The sequence below is a fragment of the Trichomycterus rosablanca genome, chromosome 13 (assembly GCF_030014385.1).
Source record: "Trichomycterus rosablanca isolate fTriRos1 chromosome 13, fTriRos1.hap1, whole genome shotgun sequence".
NCBI lineage: Eukaryota > Metazoa > Chordata > Actinopteri > Siluriformes > Trichomycteridae > Trichomycterus > Trichomycterus rosablanca.
In genome coordinates this window covers 22,877,426-22,896,794 of record NC_086000.1, presented here as the reverse complement: position 1 = coordinate 22,896,794, position 19,369 = coordinate 22,877,426, and the positions used below count along the sequence as shown (strand labels likewise).

General features: G+C 36.7%; 1 protein-coding gene across 4 annotated transcripts in view; it reads left to right on the top strand.

Moving 5' to 3' along the window:
• The window catches only part of runx2a (RUNX family transcription factor 2a), a 77,913-nt gene extending 67,528 nt beyond the window's left edge, over positions 1-10,385 (top strand). The window contains exons 5-7 of one of the 4 annotated variants that reach the window (XM_063006892.1): positions 1,783-1,959; positions 4,134-4,295; positions 9,826-10,385. In XM_063006892.1, the coding sequence (XP_062862962.1) occupies positions 1,783-1,959; positions 4,134-4,295; positions 9,826-10,313 (827 nt within the window). In that variant the 3' untranslated portion in view covers positions 10,314-10,385. Of the gene's footprint in view, positions 1-1,782; positions 1,960-4,133; positions 4,299-9,801 lie in introns of all 4 variants that reach the window. The other 3 variants (XM_063006891.1, XM_063006894.1, XM_063006893.1) reach the window with 3 other exon arrangements.
• The last annotated feature ends 8,984 nt before the right edge of the window (positions 10,386-19,369 follow it).

Here is a 19,369-nt window from a genome sequence, read left to right as displayed (position 1 = left end):
AGAAGTCGCTCTTTAAGTTGTATTCTTCTCCTGTATTGACACAAAGGTTGGGCTGCAGTGAGCCTTTGTCTGCTTTTTTATCAAAGGGTCGGCATTGATACACTCAGGTACTTTAGCAAGAAGGTGTGTCCAGTCTGGACCAAGAGAAAGCGGTCATGATGCGACTTTGCTTATAAAGGCGATGATTCTGGTTTTAAAGATTTTCCAAAGATACATACAGGTACTAATATTTTTGATCAACAATTTATCTGTGAGTGTTGTGGTGAATAACTGCTGTCCTGCTAAGCCACAAGAATGTAGTCGTTAAATCATTTTCCCTTTTTTTTTTTTTTTTACAGCCATGCTGATTTCTTCCACGCTCTAATGGCGTTTGGAAAGCATAAAGCCTTGTAGAGTTTTCAATCATCATCTGTCTGATTTTATGTCTGGATCATAAACATGATTTTTTTTCTACACTCCACTCCCTAATTGTTTTTATTCCATGTGTAACATTCTAACAAAGGAAGGAAAGTAAAAAAGTAAGAGTAGATAAAAAATAGATTTCATGTGAAGTTTTCGGGTTTTTGTAATACATATAAATATATAATCCACTGTGTAAGAATTTAAGCTTTGATGGGGGAAATGTGACAGGGTGAAAAAAAATCAGACTAAAGAGTAAACTGTGGCCTTCTGTCATCAGTATTAAAAATAACTATTAAAAATAACAAAAATTTAGGGATGTAATGACCCTTTTGATAAAAGTATGTTGCTGTATGCAACTAGATAAAGAAAAAAAAACGTCAGTTGTTTATTATAATTATTATATAATAATATAATAATAATAATAACAAAATACTACTACTACTACTAATAATAATAATATATAATAATAATAATAATATATTTATAATAATAATAATAATAATAATATATAATTATAATACTACTCCTACTAATAATAATATATAATAGTAATAATAATAATATATAATAGTAATAATAATAATAATAATAATCATATATAACAATAATAATAACATCTAATAATAATAATATTAATCATATATCATAATAATAATAATAATAATATATAATAATAATACAAAAATACTACTACTGCTACTATTAATAATAATATCTAATAATAATAATAATAATAATATATAATTATAATAATAATAATAATAATAATATATAATTATAATAATACTACTACTAATAATATATAATTACAATACTACTACTACTAATAATAATAATATATAACAGTAATAATAATAATAATATATAATAGTAATAATAATAATGATATATAATAATAACAATAATGATAATCATATATAATAATAATAATAATATATAATAATAATAATAATAATAATAATAAAAGCTGCTTCTATTTATTTAGGATGACAGGGTGAAAACAGAAAGCTTGACTTAACGTCAACAATAAAAAAAAATCTAAATTAGAGCAAATATTCGAATTACAAAAGCCAAAAGCTTTTACACTTGGTCTTCAAAAGCCTTTGAAGTTTTTGTGAAGTAATTGTGCATTTAATTAAAAGAGCAAATGAATGTATGTTATGGGGAAAACTAAATCAGGACACAATTTTTAAAAATCAATATAAAAGTAGCTCTTTATTATATATAATAAATGTTACAGGCTATAACAACCCTTCCTCACTAAAATCTAAGCTAGACGTTACTTGACTGTCTGTACAGACTGCTTTTAGTTTCATACAGATTACTGTTATTGTTAACACTCTTCTTATGAAATGACTTAATACCTTTTAAATTTTTCAGGACACAGACAAAAGCTGGAGGACCCTCCGAAGCCAGGACTGTTCCAAGAACGTCTGAGTGAACTTGAACGTCTGCGCCACAGTACCATGAGAATCACCGTGCCCACACAAAGCCCCCGGCCATCTATCAACACTGCAGCCAACTCGTTCAGCCCGCAGGGACAGACCCAGATCACAGGTATGAGAAAGGTCACGGTTCTCACACAACCTTTCTTTCAGCACCACATCACCTCATGTATATGGAATTATCTGAAGGCCTGGTGCTTTATTTAACATGCTGCACGTCCGTGGTGTATTCCTACCTTGTGCTTTGTGTTCGCCTGATCAGAATAAGACTATTGGTAAATTAAAACATGCACATAGAGGCAACACTTTAAGTTTTATTTTATGTTTGCTTTAAAATACTCTAAAATGCTATAACTTCTATTTTTTATATGTTTGGGAAAACCCAAAATTTTAACCTACCACTGTTCAATTATTAGTTTAAAGCTTTAGTCCCAGAGCCATCATTGTTCAATCACTATTGTTTTAGCAGGCTGTATTGGGATGAACACAACTTCCACTCTTTATTATATTGGCAATATTATTAAGTAAAAAGGATGTAAATTATCCGTAGATAGTGTGAGTGTGAATGAATATGCGTGATGCCCAGTCTGGGGTGTATTCCTCTTTTGATCTGTTATTAGGCTCATCATTTAGTATACAGTGTATCACAAAAGTGAGTACACCCCTCACATTTCTGCAAATATTTTATTATATCTTTTCATGGGACAACATTATAGACATGAAACTTGGATATAACTTAGAGTAGTCAGTGTACAGCTTGTATAGCAGTGTAGATTTACTGTCTTCTGAAAATAACTCAACACACAGCCATTAATGTCTAAATGGCTGGCAACATAAGTGAGTACACCCCACAGTGAACATGTCCAAATTGTGCCCAAAGTGTCAATATTTTGTGTGACCACCATTATTATCCAGCACTGCCTTAACCCTCCTGGGCATGGAATTCACCAGAGCTGCACAGGTTGCTACTGGAATCCTCTTCCACTCCTCCATGATGACATCACGGAGCTGGTGGATGTTAGACACCTTGAACTCCTCCACCTTCCACTTGAGGATGCGCCACAGGTGCTCAATTGGGTTTAGTCCATCACCTTTACCTTCAGCTTCCTCAGCAAGGCAGTTGTCATCTTGGAGGTTGTGTTTGGGGTCGTTATCCTGTTGGAAAAGGGAGGGGATCATGCTCTGTTTCAGAATGTCACAGTACATGTTGGAATTCATGTTTCCCTCAATGAACTGCAGCTCCCCAGTGCCGGCAACACTCATGCAGCCCAAGACCATGATGCTACCACCACCATGCTTGACTGTAGGCAAGATACAGTTGTCTTGGTACTTCTCACCAGGGCGCCGCCACACATGCTGGACACCATCTGAGCCAAACAAGTTTATCTTGGTCTCGTCAGACCACAGGGCATTCCAGTAATCCATGTTCTTGGACTGCTTGTCTTCAGCAAACTGTTTGCGGGCTTTCTTGTGCGTCAGCTTCCTTCTGGGATGACGACCATGCAGACCGAGTTGATGCAGTGTGCGGCGTATGGTCTGAGCACTGACAGGCTGACCTCCCACGTCTTCAACCTCTGCAGCAATGCTGGCAGCACTCATGTGTCTATTTTTTAAAGCCAAAATCTGGATATGGCGCCGAACACGTGGACTCAACTTCTTTGGTCGACCCTGGCGAAGCCTGTTCCGAGTGGAACCTGTCCTGGAAAACCGCTGTATGACCTTGGCCACCATGCTGTAGCTCAGTTTCAGGGTGTTAGCAATCTTCTTATAGCCCAGGCCATCTTTGTGGAGAGCAACAATTCTATTTCTCACATCCTCAGAGAGTTCTTTGCCATGAGGTGCCATGTTGAATATCCAGTGGCCAGTATGAGAGAATTGTACCCAAAACACCAAATTTAACAGCCCTGCTCCCCATTTACACCTGGGACCTTGACACATGACACCAGGGAGGGACAACGACACATTTGGGCACAATTTGGACATGTTCACTGTGGGGTGTACTCACCTATGTTGCCAGCTATTTAGACATTAATGGCTGTGTGTTGAGTTATTTTCAGAAGACAGTAAATCTACACTGCTATACAAGCTGTACACTGACTACTCTAAGTTATATCCAAGTTTCATGTCTATAGTGTTGTCCCATGAAAAGATATAATGAAATATTTGCAGAAATGTTAGGGGTGTACTCACTTTTGTGATACACTGTATATATTATTTACTTAAATAAGCTTAGGTGAAGTTAATTTGCTAAATGACCAATGTTGGATATCGTTTTTGTCTGTGCAGATCCACGGCATGCCCAGTCATCCCCGCCATGGTCTTATGAGCAGCCTTACACACCCTACCTGAGCCAGATGACTTCTCCCTCCATCCACTCTACCACTCCACTCTCCTCCACCCGAGCCACAGGCCTGCCTGCCATCAGTGATGTGCCCAGACGCCACTCAGGTACCAAACACACCCAACAACACCACCCACACCCAACAACAGCACCACCCACATCACACTTATGGCATGTGCTTTTGGCTCGGCTCTGGTTCTGGCTTGCATGCTTGTGTATAGGTTTGCCAGTCTAAGAGCTGGTCTGCTTTCCAATGAAAAGAATCCCATCTGAGGTGTTGATCTGCTCTCTAGTTCCTCACAGAAGTCAAATCAAAGCAGATTTTTCTCTGTGTTGCGCACGTTAAGCTTGCCCTGGGCAAATATTTTGAGTAATGGCGCTTTTAAATAGACAGAATGAAAGATTCTCTTCATTCCCCATACCCTCCACTTTGAACTTGGGAAAAACAGCTTTTAAACAGCTTTGAAAAGCTACAGTTAAAAAGAAGTTACTCATCTGCCACAAAGGGTAGAGGCTGTCGAGACTAAACTATGAGTGGAAAATGCCAGTCGTGTCCGTCCCTTTATTAATCGAACAACAGAATATCTCATCCAGCCGGCTAGAAACAAACAGAATGCATGACTTCCTTCTTCTATACACCTGTTTGACTCATTGCCGGGACGTGTTTTTGAACTTCTCTACCCTCGGGCTCCCCGCCCTAACTGTGTGCTTTGAGCGCGGGGCAAACGTGAAAGTTTAAATGATTCTGCCCGTTTGTTCATTGCTTGCTTTTTGAACCCAGGCCAGCTGCCTTGTTGGGTTTGATTAGTTTAAATTTCACCCACCCCCCCATCTTAGTAATGTCAGCCTTTGTTCTTTTCTCACAGAGACACAAGCACCTCTTGGTCCTAATGCCCTTTATTCTTTTATGTGGTAGATACCTCTTCATTAGGGAGCTTCTATTGCAGCTGCAATACTGTCCCAGCAGCCTTTCTATTCTTTTTCACAGCTGACTTGATTTTATTTGAAGTCTTTACCCAACCTTTTTAAATCCGTTGGCTTGGATAATGAATGACAGTTACCATGATCTGTTCATGCTGTAGAATACCAGTCCAGAAAAACTTTGCCTACTAAGCAATGATCATCAAACTTTGTATTAAGTGTAACATTTAATTGGGTTGTGGGCAGTGCTGGTTTAGCAGTTAAGGTTCAGGTCCTGTTGCTCACACAGGGCGAGTTGATCTGAAGGTTGAGTTAGTTTGTTTGCGTGTATACTATCTAATTTTATTTATTTATTTTTTAAATAAAAGCATCTGCCTGATGTGCAAATGCAATTTAACACAGACAAAGCACTAACTTTACCATTACATAGGCAAGTATTTTAACACCTAGAAATTATTGAATGAATAGCAAAAGGTCATAGGCTAAAACCATTACTGTAACTCTTACAGTTATATTTTAACTGTTTATGAGTGACTATTTTGTTTGCCCCTAACATGAAGCAATTTGCAAACAATACAGACCGCCAAGAAATTCAAATGTGCATGCATGTTTGTAAAGGTACCATTGACATGGAGGTGTATATTTTTTTAGTTTGTTGTCTAAATGTGTTTATATTTAAACAAAAATATTTTCTTAATTAAAGATTAATAGAAGTAACAAATCAGATTCTTTATTTTACTGCGTTTTACACAACATCCCAACTTTTCTGGTAAATGAAATAATCAGCAAAATCAATCAAGTGAAAATGTTAATCTTTAAAGAATTTACATGAATTTAGATTTGGTATGTCAAAATAAAATAAAAAACTGGACAGGGGCTGCAATTTTATTAACTTACAAGCTTCTGATTAGTAAATCAAATTCACAGACTCATTGTCTGAGCATGTGCTTCAATAAAAAAGTAAAATACTCAGGAAAATCTGACCTTGCGTACAAAGGAATTGTCATCAGTTTCAGAAATGTGCTCAGTTACTGTTCAGTAGTGTTAAACACTAAGAAATTCTGAATTAAAAGAATCAACTTTATGCTAATTATATAATTTGTAATGAAAAACATTGTAGTGAATAAAAATGGAAGGATCTTTACCAGTTTTCTAAGACTTCTGGACCCCAGTGTATGTAAAATTATACTATGTTTTTTATATGTAGTAGAATTCTTTTAGAAGGTAGAAAAGGTTTCTGAGATGTTTTGCTCCATGGTTTCCCCTCACAGTCGCATTGCCTTCTGACTAGTATTTCCTGTTAGATCTGAAATGGCAGTAAGCTGATAACGTGAGCACTCGATGTGAGTATAATTGGCCACACGTGTTCTCTAAAGTGAGTCGATCCATCACTCCCAGGAATATAGCAAAGCAGGGCAGCAATACACACACTGTAATGTACTGACAGAAAGAACAGAGTGGAACTGAACCGTACCAGATTGTAACTTGAGATCTGGGTTATATAGAAAAGTAGTGGAACCAATTGGAAACAAAAGATTAATAGAATGTTGTGGTGGAGGCCAGTATTAAAGACAAACCTATTACAGACAAACTAAAAAAACTTAAGTTTGGTATTCGAAACTTTTGGCATGGCAGTGAACATGCCTGGCTGTAAAAGAAAGCCAAAAATTATGACCTGTGTAAAATAATTCAAAATAATTCAATGTCCATACATTCGAGTGGGGTTTAACGAGAACACTACTTTAATGTCACACACGCTCAGTGCAAACACAGAACAACATAGCACAGCCGGACACTATCATTTTCTAATATCTTCCCTACACACTAACTCCCTATGCCCTAGCATAGTACACTTAACATTCTTAAAGGGCCAGATAATATATTTGTAATTCACATTACATGACAACCTGATGTAGGCTGAGATAAATGTGCCAATGGCAATCATAGGAAGATCACTTAACAATCAAAGACTTTATGGCCAAACTTCATAACGCACAACTCTTCTTGACCAAGAAGAGTTGACTAGACTACGCCAGAAGGAATTTGGATAGGCACAGGGTTCTAAGACACTGTTCTATGCGGTGACTAATCAAAACTGGAACTGTTTGTCCATATGGATCAGCCGTTTGTCTGGCACAAGAAAGACAAGGCTTTCGACCAGAAGAATACTGTCTCCACACTCGAGCATAGAGGTGGGTCAATGATGATGTAGGGAGGCTTTTCTTCTACAGGAACTAGAAATCGTGATCATGTGATTGGCTTCATGGATTCACAGAGATACCAAGTCATTTGGAATGTTTTGCCCTCTGAGGTGAAATTAAATCTCAGTGATAGCTGGACTTTCCAGCAAGACAATGATCCCAAACACACTTCTAAGTCAGCCAAAGTTTTCCTGACAGATATTAAAGTGCACTATTATTCGATCCTCAGCACCTCAGGTGGAACATCATTTTGCCTTTATAACATAAATACCCTAAAATACTACATTGCTCATTTGTTCATTCGCTGCATAATTAAGGGGTTGAACATTTCCAAACTTAACTGCATATATAAAAAACATGGAATATTTTAGTTCTAGTTTCCCTTGTTACATTTATGTAAGGTTCAGCATAAACAATGGCAGCAGCAGGAAGGCAGTGAGGGTCCATGGGTTATAAAAGGGACGTGACTTTTTAGATTGATCAATTTTTAGATTGACCACAGCCTATTAATGGTTTATAATTTTTAGAAAAGCCAAGCAGGGTCTAAGCGAGCAGATCTGCCCCTTCTGTCTGGCTAATCGTAGATGTGCAACCACATCTGAGCACGCTCATTATGCATCTCATGGAAACTGTGTTTTTTTTTAACTCAAACTGCTTCCATATGTGCCACCGCTTTATCCTGCACTTATTCCTCTTTGATACTGTCAGCAATGGAAGTGTTTGCACACAAGAAAACATAAATCAAGCTCACACGATAACAATAGATGGCACAGCAGATCTCTCCTGTTTGCAGTGCTGGAGAAACTACGGGTGTTGATAAGAGTAATTTTTGTTGTTTTAGGTAGACAGCCTTAACAGCAGGAGCTTGAGGGCTGTAATAAATGAGAACGCTGAGTTTTTTTTTTTTTAACTTTCCTCTGTGCTGGCTAGCAGTCAAAAGACTGATTCAAATCCTGACATTAGGCATTAATAGGCTTAATTATCTTGTTTGCTTTGACATTTGGAGTTAGGAAATGTAGCTCGCATCACTGAAAGATAAGCCTGTTTCTTTTCTTAGTGAGCGATTGCTTAGAAAAACTGATCAAGTGTGGATTAAAAGTAATCAGCCACAGTAGTCACGTTTACATGCAGCCTGATAATCTGTTAATAATCCGACTAATAGCTCAATTGGAATACAATGCGTCCATGTTTACACCTCTAGTTTGACTGAGGCCTTTTTAAATACAATTTCTGTTCTACTGAGCAAGGTGGGTAATCATGGTTTAAATTATAAGGAGGGTGGAGGGATTGGGGCAGTCTGACCCTTCTAATTAATACTTTGACCGCCAAGCCCGAAAGGAGTTAAAACAACAGTTCGACAGGGTCATTAGTAGTAAAATATAAAGCCCCCCCTCCTTAATTGGCACTCCATGGGTAATCCTGTAAATAATCAATTGCATATGGTATGAGATATTAAGTATGTCCTGTGCATAGGCACTTGTGTCATAGTGGAAGTTTACAAAATTCAACAAGGAGGGAGGGAAAAACTGGTCTGCTTAAGAGACGAAGTTTAAATTCATGTTAAAAGCAATTAAAACAGGCCGCTCAGGTGGCGCAGCGGTAAAAACATACACTAGCGCACCAGAGCTGGGATTTCTAATACATCGTATCGAATCTCAGCTCTGCCATCCGGCTGGGCTGAGCAGCCACATGAACAGCGATTGGCCTGTTGTTCATATAGGGGTGGGGTATTAAGCCGGATAGGGACTCCTCGTAACTGATGCACTACGACCTCTGCTGGCTGATTGATGGCGCCTGCACAGAGGTGGGGAAAGAGTGTGAATCAGGGTGTGTCTCTCTGTACACAAGGCTGATTCGCATATATACACTCGCCTAGTGTGGGTGACAAAATGCATACGGCTGCTGCCCACATGTCGGAGGGGGCATGGGTTAGCTTCGTTCTTCTCAAATCAGAGCAAGAGTCGGCATTAGTGGAGAGGAGGCATGACGCAATCGGGCAATTGGATGCGCTAAAAAGTCGGGAGATTAAAAGAAAAACTTGGGTAACATACTGCTGCTTTTTTTTTACCCTGACTGGACTCACGGGATGCTTGTTGCCATGGTAACATGTACACTAAGTGGTACTCTAAACAGGTGCATTGTTTTGGATCGGGTTGCTTGTTGTGTGCATGTAAACAGAGATTTTCATCAGGTTGTTGAGTAGAGTGTACATATAAACACCTCAGTTTTAATATCAATAATCTATATCACAGCCAGCGCCCCCTTTTGTTTAAGCATTAATGCTTTAATATCTTTCCATCTAAAGTTTCTAAGGTGGAATAAGTGAGTCAAAAGCTAAAAACACAGCAGTTATAAGGACATAAATGTCATAGCAGAGTTGGTATTTTCATTTCTGCACTGTTTACCATATTTGAGTTCTTGCATAAATCTACTGTTGGTTATTTAATGGAAAATTTTGGGCATGGCCTCTTAATTCCAAATTAAAGCTCACATCTCTCTCCTCTCTCTCTTACAGGTGCGTCAGACCTGAGTCCTTTTGCTGCCGACCCGCGTCAGTTCGAGCGCCAGTTTTCCAGCCTGTCCTCACTGACTGAGGCCCGTTTCTCCAATCCCAGGATGCACTACCCAACTACCTTCACATACACGCCAACCCCCGTGACCTCTGGCATGTCCCTAGGCATGTCCAGCACCACTCCCTATCACACCTACCTACCCCCTCCATACCCGGGCTCCACCCAGAACCAGAGCGGGCCTTTCCAAACCAGTAGCACGCCGTACCTGTACTATGGCACTTCATCTGGATCGTACCAGTTCTCCATGGTGCCGGGAGGGGAGCGTTCGCCCACAAGGATGCTGCCGCCGTGCACCAGCGCCTCCACGGGGATCAACCCCAACCTGCCCACTCAGACTGAGGTAACTGAAGCTGACGGCAGCCACAGCAGCTCACCAACTGCACTTAACTCCAGCGGGAGGATGGACGAGTCAGTGTGGCGACCATATTAAAAGAGTCGAATACATCAAGAGGGTTAGCTGAGCTTCTAAATCGGCTCAGCTCAAATAAGCATCACAGTGCAAAGCTCAGTCAGAATTGTCTTTCTGGAATTGGTTTCTGAAGCACAAATGTGAGACAATGATATAGTGTAGTGTAATTCTATTGTGATTTTTTATTTATGGAGCATTCCCACAGGGAATGAGTCCAGGCATTATGCAAGTGATCAGTCACTGAATTAAACTGGCATATCGAAGAACTGTTACATCTGGTCCATGTCTCCAAGGCTAGGACTAAGACTTTTTTCATACTCAGTGTAATTTAACTTTTTTTAAACACTGAACATCATTTTTTATTTATGCGTGAAAGCTCAGCTATTTTGGATGGTACCTAACTGTGTATATGTCCTCGGATTTTATTAATTTATGTATAAAACTGTAGCACGTATGGTACTGCTTAAAAAGCATTATAAGCCATATAAACCTTAAATTATGCAAAGTGGTTAGAGGGGCAAATTTTAATATTTGAATAATATTTTTGGGTATAATTATTAACTTAATTGTATGTTTACTCATTAGTAATTTAATATTTTATTGCTTATTGTAAGACAACCAAATATCCAATATGTAAACGATGAAGGAAAGTTGTCAGACTCTGATCAAATGTATTGTTGTTTTGTTGCTTTCATCTTTAGTAAGTTTTGTACATATGGAGGGGGGTTTGGTTTAGAAAAGGGATGGGCACTTACAGGTAAAAAAGTACCAAACCCCAGTTCCTGAACTGAGTGAACCATTTATTTCCACATATTCCATTCTCCTTTTTTCTTCTGACTTTGTTATACAATGTTTTATCAAGTTAATTTATTATGTTTTACTTTTATTTAATGTTATTGAGTGACTAGAAACAAGACCAATAGTATGCAGCTGCCTCACCCTTTCCATTTTCATGCAAAGCTGGGTTCAATATACCAGTTAACACTACTTTTCCCGTATATGATTAAAATGTGCGTTTCTAATACATGTAAACAGTCTATTTAAACTGGACTGTTAAAGGGAACATCAATGACTTGAACCGTCTTTATAGCTCAACAGTTACAAACGTAGACCCTCTCTTCAGCGTCCCCCTATAGCTACTCTCCAAACATACAAGCATTCATGCATTCAAACCTGACAATCAAGGGGCGAGTATAATGCCTATCACTTTTGTTTGTTTTTTCTTTTGTCTACAGAATCTGGGGAAGCCACAAAGGACATTTGTTTTATAACATATATTTTTTTCATCTCCTGAAATATGACAAAAAACACAAAAAAAGACAAAGTTCTGACTAAAAGTCACTGAGCCCTTTTAACTATGCATTAGATGAACACTATGCAAAAGTTTTTTAACTTTATTATTGTTTTTTACCAAAGCTTTGAAATGATTGGTGATATTGCATCTCAGATATGTGATACTGTGTGTATCTCAGAAAATTTTATATTGATATTACAAATAGCCAAATTTATTTAAGATATTCCAGATTTTTTGTTAGATATTTAAATAAACCAAAAAAAAAAGAAGAAAAAAAAACTAAACAAAACAAGGCTTTATAACATACAGATATGCTACATTTAATAATCCAAATTTTGTAAGCACATATTCCAAGGCAATCATTCATTTTTAATGATCTAAATTAAACTACTTAAATAATACCATTGCTTTTCTTTTTAATGGACCTTGTATTTATTGTTTGACAAACCTAATTTGTCAGGATTTTGTGACAAATGACCAGGTCTTCAACAGTGTCATTGATTTTATATTTGTAATGTACTGTTGTACCCAGGTTCTTTCATATGTATGTATGTTTTTGGATTGAGACAAGACTTGGTTTTTCATTTTTAAATTGTAACTTAAGAGGCTGCAGGCAGCACCCTGGGAAAGCAATGCAATGCTTTGTAATGCAGTGGAACGCTTTCTTTTATTTTATTTCTGGATCAAAGCACTTCTTTTATCTTCTTTTTGTCTTTGCTGAACTTTTTAAGAACAAATGCTATGAGGAAAATCACATCACATGTAGTTAAAGGCACAAGGGTAGCCATAAGGAACAGAGATGGCACAGAGCTTGAGACTAAGCTTACACCAAAGATACATAAACACAACCGGTTAAGCTCCTTACGGATCATGTCAATATTTAGGATTTTAGGATTTTTGTGTGTTGTAGTAGAGGTACAGTAATAATCAGGGTTTAACTAGGATAGTGGTTCGTAAAAGTTGTAGCAGCAGGGACGCATCAGTGGTCAAAGCAAGTCTCAAATGGTACCAGCATGCATTAGGTAAACATTAAAAATATGGTAATATTAATCAATGGACCTATAGTAGGAAAAATGAAAGAAAGATTGAAATACAAGCCACAGGTTAGGAACCACTGAACTGGACTATAAGCTGTTATAGATGGTACTGCAATAATGCCACTCCCACAGTCCCAGTGTATCCACAGTTATAAAGCATTAGCATCAATTTGATTGGTCTTTTTTCTTCAATGTTTGGAACATTTCTGGCTGTGGGATGCGCAAACGTTTACAATAATGCAAGAAGAACCTGTGCACTCTTACTATGACAATCATTTTTGTCTCCCAATGCCTCACAGTAGTGTCAAACAATACCAAAGAATTTCTTCAGGTTACATCTCAAACTCACAAACAAATATGTGACTTAACAACAGATTTATGACTGGCCTAGTGAGTAATGTTAATCAGAAGCTGGGATCTACAAATCAGCTGTTGGAGCCGGTTCACAATTTTTATACTCTAGATGAAATCCAGTACATTCAAAAATGACTCCGTGGCTGTGAAGTTCACAGCTTTGATGTCTTTAGGGCCGTGTGTGTTTTATTAGAAACCAAATAAGATTAAGTAACCTGGACAAACACAGGCCTACAGAATTGAACTAGAGTGAGTTACAGTCAGTAAGTTTAAATTGGCCGGTGTAGAAAAGCTTTTGGTTAGGTAAGTAGAACATGTCTTTCAAATACAGTGTTTGGAATGCAAATCTGGAAAAAAAATGTTGCCTTTTTACTTAAATGAAGATTGTTTGGAAAAGAAAAAAACATAGTAAATGTAAATTTGCTAAACCGCTGCAAAATGTTTTGTTTACTTTTGTTTTGCTTCCCATGCACATACTGTACAGATTTTCATGTCTCCTCTAACTGTTGCCCTGATTTGCTGTTTTAAACTTTTGGTTTGATTTATTTCTTTGCAAACATTTTTACCAGTTTCTGTAGACTGAACAAGCCCTGTAAAATTGTGAGGTTGTTGAACATTTCTGATGATTGTATCATTGGTCTTGGAGAATAAAAAAAAACATTTTGTTAAAATCTGAAGGCTTTGTTTCATTTTCAGAGAACAATATGGTTGCAAAGTACAGTGGTACCTTGTAACTCGACGTCCCCTAAACTCGACGCACTTCGGGGAGAAATTTGTACCCTTAGACTCAACTTTTCCCTTAAACTCAACATGTTCAGCCTTTAATTTTTTAATTTTTTTATTTAATTTAAAATTAACAATAAACGGCCGCTTTGTTCAGCACTCGGCTAGAGGGGTGCGGTGAAACGTCATCAAAGTGCACGTATGAGACGAATAACAATCAAATCCACTCTGTAATCTCCACATGTATTTGTGTTTAGCTGTACCTTCCTTACTGTTTTACTTATAAACTTGTGTTATAGCGGGGGGTTCTGAGAAATTGTGAGAATCAGCATTTCCGGGTCTAAAACGCTTATCATAAAAAAAAGGTTAAAGTGGATTAATGTTAAGCTTTCCACAGGACCATGGAACGCATTAACTAAAAGAACGACACAGGAACACTAAACTCTACTGCTCATAAGTAAGAATTCCTCGCTCGTTGTTTTAGTACAATAGGTCTAAAATACTGTAAGTCTTCACTGAAATACAATTGAAAAACAAAAAAAGATATTTTGTCGTTTCTCATGTGAAAGTGCCTTTACTGAATGGAATACGATATTCCAAGATCAAGCATCCACAATTAAAAAATGTAAGAAAATGATAAAGAAGTAAAGGTAAAGAGCAGGTTTTATTGTATTTTATATTGATTTGTAATAGTTTTTAATTGTATTTCAGTGTTTTTATATTATATTTTTGTTATTTTCAGTGTATAAATGTCAAAAACAACCTCATTATTTTACATTAGTCTAAAATATATGCAGTTCCGCAGGACCTTACCTACCGCATTAACAGGTTTCCCCATACATCCTTATATGAAAAAATACCTTGAAACTCAACGTCTTTTAAACTCAACGCCACTCCCAGAACCAACTGATGTTGAGTTTCAAGGTACCACTGTAAAAGTACATATGTTATTCAAAAATTGCTATTAAAATTTATGCAAGTGAAAGTACACCATCATAAATTCTTTTAGAAAGTATTCCTCTTTTTATTAAGAATTTTTATTAAGAGTTCCCTCCTGAAAATTATTGTTTTTTAATATTCTGCACAATAATATTAAACTGACAATTCAGTAATTTGGTTTTACAAGGTTTTATAAGACATTTGTATTGAAATTTAGAAAATTAACTTTAAACGGTAATAAATAAATTAAACGGTAGTAAAGCAGGTAGTGTGGGTATAAATCTAGGGTCATGAGTTTAAATCTTGCCCGTGTTGTTCCGATGACTGTGTTTTCATCCCACCTTCCAAAACATTAAGAAGGTGGATGGCTCTTTATTGCCCCTGCAGTGATGTAAGGAAAGTGCCTTTAAATGGTAATTATTGCCCTTAATGCATAAAGAATTTATAAGAATTATTGGATCTTTTAGTTATATTATGCACTGTAGAGTTTAAAAGATCTAAACAATTGCAAGTGCTTGTTAAAAAATGTTAAACTGTTGTATTAATAACAACTTAATCTGTAATGTTTTTGCTGAACCATTTTTGGCAAGTCTAGACACATCCAATGCTGTTCAAGGACTCTCCTTTTATATCAAAGCATGATTGCACCACCTGAATTTTTTTTTGAAAGTTTATAGACTAAATTTGCTTATCAAAATGTGTTGCAGGCACAACACAACTGAGCTGTTTAGATGAAAACTTGCATGTTATGTTATTTTATTGATTTTCATGAGCAGAAAAACAACCAAATTAACTGTTTTCTGTTATAATTTGCATTTTACTTAAGTAATTTTACAAATACTTAAAAATTAATGTTCCCACCTAATTTTTTAGCAGGTGCTTCCTAAGGATTGTAAAAAGACCAAAGGGAGTAAGAAATCAACTTTTTACTACCATTACTCAGTGACAGGTAGAACAACATAGCCTTGGGCACCAGCAGTTTTTATTCCTCAGGTATTAACTGCCTGGAAATCCCCTGCACAATCAATGAAAAAGAAACAGTCTGCTCTGTATCTGTAGGGCTGTATCTCATATGTCATCATTAGTTAAGTAATTACTGAGAGTAACACTGAACTGACAGTCTGGAAAACCCACTCACGTTCATCTAAAAAGGCAGAATGTCTCCGCTGCTTTACTCGGCAATCTCATAAGTCATAATCAGTAGTGAAAGCACTGGCAGTGGCGGTCAAACTGTCAGCTGACATTTTGTGGCTAACAGCTCGCTGAATTTAAGTGAACCATCCTCAGTAGTGAATAATTTAGCTGGACCTTTCTATAGGAAATAGAGGTACAATAAGTCTGCATTTTACATTAACATTCCCAGTCAGACGTGTGAAGCATGAACCTTTTTTTAACACATCTCTGATGCTGATCTGAGACACTAAACACTAAAGCCTTATTCTAGCCTCTTGCTCATTTCAGATTTTAATTTAATAAAATGAGATGATTGCTATGTAGATATTTGACAAGACTTGTTTATTAAAGAAAGCTTATCTTGATGTGTCCTGTAGATAATGAATACAGACCGACCCAAATCTTCATTCGATTCTAGAAGATTTCCTGTCACTCGACCAGGCGTATGGTGCTATGCTATAAAGACGCCCTTTTGACAAGGATATTCACAACATACACATATAAATGTTGTATTGTATGTCAAGTAATTGAAGCAAACTGATTTGCTCTACGGGAAAGCTAAGTTAATGCACTGTGATTTCTAAACACATTGAGTGTTTGCCTAAGGCTGCACCAGAGGCTCTTTAAACAATCATAACACTGAATATAAACATCCCAAGGTTCAGCTAGGTTCAGTGTTTAGATTGGATCACATCAGTCAGAGCACTCAATGGGCTTTTCTAGTAATAGTGATTCTAGTAATAGTGGTTCATAGTGTATCTATACACTAGGAACATAACACCTATGTTGTATTCTTTAAAAAAAAATACATTTCTTTTTGAAAAATAAACAATAAGATATACGTATGTGATTTATTGAAGTGTAGAGTTCATAATTCCTATTCTTTATAATTAGTAAAGTTCAGTCTCAATCTGAGAATACTTGCTAAGAGGATTAATCATAAGACATCAGAATAAGCAAATAATACACTACTACCCTAAATACAATACTAAATACAATATAAAATGTTGATTCTCACATTTAAGGCACTTCATGGTTCAGGTCCTGTTTATTTGTCAGACCTTCTCAAGTGCTACACTCCATCCCGAAATCTAAGGTCATCAGATGCTGGTCTTCTGGTAGTTCCCAGGTTCACTATGGGCAGTCGATCTTTTAGTGTTGCTGCATTCGCTCTGGAACGCTCTTCCTTCCTCATTACGTTCCACTTCTTCTCTCTCTGAATTTAAAGCTCTTCTAAAGACTCACCTTTTTGCTCAGCACTTTCTCACTTCATCTTCTGCTATTTCTGTGCGATTGTTACTTTTTAACGTAAAGCGATCTTGGGTTTTGTGAAAGGCACTAGTATATAAGTGTAAGTCTAACTAACTAACTAAATACCCTACACTTGGGGTTCATTGGAACAAAACTGAAACTAAATTGTACATGTGTGCTTATATTATAGTTACAATATTTTTGATTGGACATGAATTTTAAATGGTTTTACTCTAAACTTATGTTTTAAATAAAGAACATAGACCATCATAAACAATTATAAATAGCCAACAACTAAGCAAATAAACGATTAAAAACCAATATTGCTACACAACTTTAATATTATGGAGACCTACAGACTATTTAAACTAAATGTGTATCATTAGAGTAACTCAACAGGATAACAGTTGTATGGCGTGTTTGTCATCAGCTCAGCTCAAGTTTCCTCCTCATCTTCATTCTTAGACAGTGATAAATTATTTTGTTAAAGCCTTGTCTACACAAACCAGCACTACACTAACCACATATTAGTCCCATTTATATGTTGATTCAAGTTGCTTTGAACATTTCAGGTTTAAAAAACAGTACATTTTGTTGGTTAAAAACCCCTAATGTTTAACATCAATTGAATAATTAAGCTGGGCTAAACCTGACTCATGCTTATAGTCTTAGCATGATTTAGCAATGGCTTGATTGTATTGTTTTCGTTTTGTTTTGTTTAACATGTTTTACACTGTATTTTGGTATATGCCATCCACATCAGTGTTAATTTTGACAGCAAATTTTGATTTAGTTTTAGTCATAGTCTTTTGACTAAAATGTAATTTAGTTTTAGTCATAATTTAGTCATCTGAATTGTTTTAGTTTTAGTCTAGTTTTAGTCGACTAATTATCATAAGAATATAGTCGACTAAATCTACAGTCGATTCAGTCGACTAAAATACATATTTGTTTGTTTATTAGGATTTTAACGTCATGTTTTTACACTTTGGTTACATTCATGACAGGAACGGTAGTTATTCCTTTACACAAGTTTATTCGATTCTCAAGGTTATATCAAACACAGTCATGAGCACCCGGAGGAAACTCACGCTGACACGGGGAGAACATGCAAACTCCACACAGAAAGGACCCGGACCGCCCCACCTGGGGTTCGAACCCAGGACCTTCTTGCTGTGAGGCGACAGTGCTGCCCACTTAGCCACCATGCCGCCCTAAAATAAATATAAAGTGTGTAAAATGTAAATGCTTTTTATCACTCCCCTTAAATTATTTAAGTCATTATATACACTTACACAAAATGAAACATTTTTAACCAGTTATGGAATATTATTAATGTTTGAATGTGCAATACACACAAAAACAGTTTAAAATTTAACTTATTTCAAACAACATCTTTATTTACCTGACCTTGCTTATTGAGTATAACAATAACAAAATATTAATGACCAGTAGGCTTGCTCTGCCTGAAAAGTATATGCATTGTTCATAACAAATTGCATATTACATTCCTCGTCTTGTTTTTCACGACGTCAAATGAGAAATGTGTCCATATATCGGCTCTCCTCTTTCTCCCTGTTGACAATGTGGAGTTAACTTAGTTCCATGAGTAAAGACAGTTCACAGGCTAGTCTGATCTTCCCGGGTTTAGATGTGTGCAAGTGTGGTCTTGCCTTGGTACTGCAAAAGATTAGTACTGATTGGATGGCTACCCGGCTTGTCCTGCCCCTCCACATACGCTAAAGTAGTTCTGATTGGATCTCTTCCTAACTTGTCCCTACCTTCCACAAAACTAAATCAGTTCTGATTGGATGTCGTCCCTGCCAAACTTTTTCGTCTCGTTTTTATTTGTTGACGAAAGTGTCGATTCATTTCGTCATAGTTTTTATCCTTTTATGTAGTTTTTATTTAGTCATCGTCTCGTTTTCGTCATGAAAAAAAGGTTTGTTGACGAAAACTATGACGATAATCATTCGTCAACGAAATTAACACTGATCCACATACAACTCTACAAGATTGCTAGTGTTCGTGAAAATAAAATATTTCTAGACACAAACAACGCAGTATTTAATTTCCACGTTTAAGCTAAGTGTGTACGAATTTGAGCCGCATCCACTCAGACGTATGATAATGACTCGAGAGCTTTAGAATCGACTCCTAGTTTTCACCAGGGAAAAAAGGCGAATCGACACTTTGTATTGACTCTAAGCAAAACGCGAAGCAGGTTTAAAGGTATACAGGTATACCAGTAAAGCTGGTATATTTAAATTTATTAAAATGGTTAAATGAATGATGAAGCTTTGACA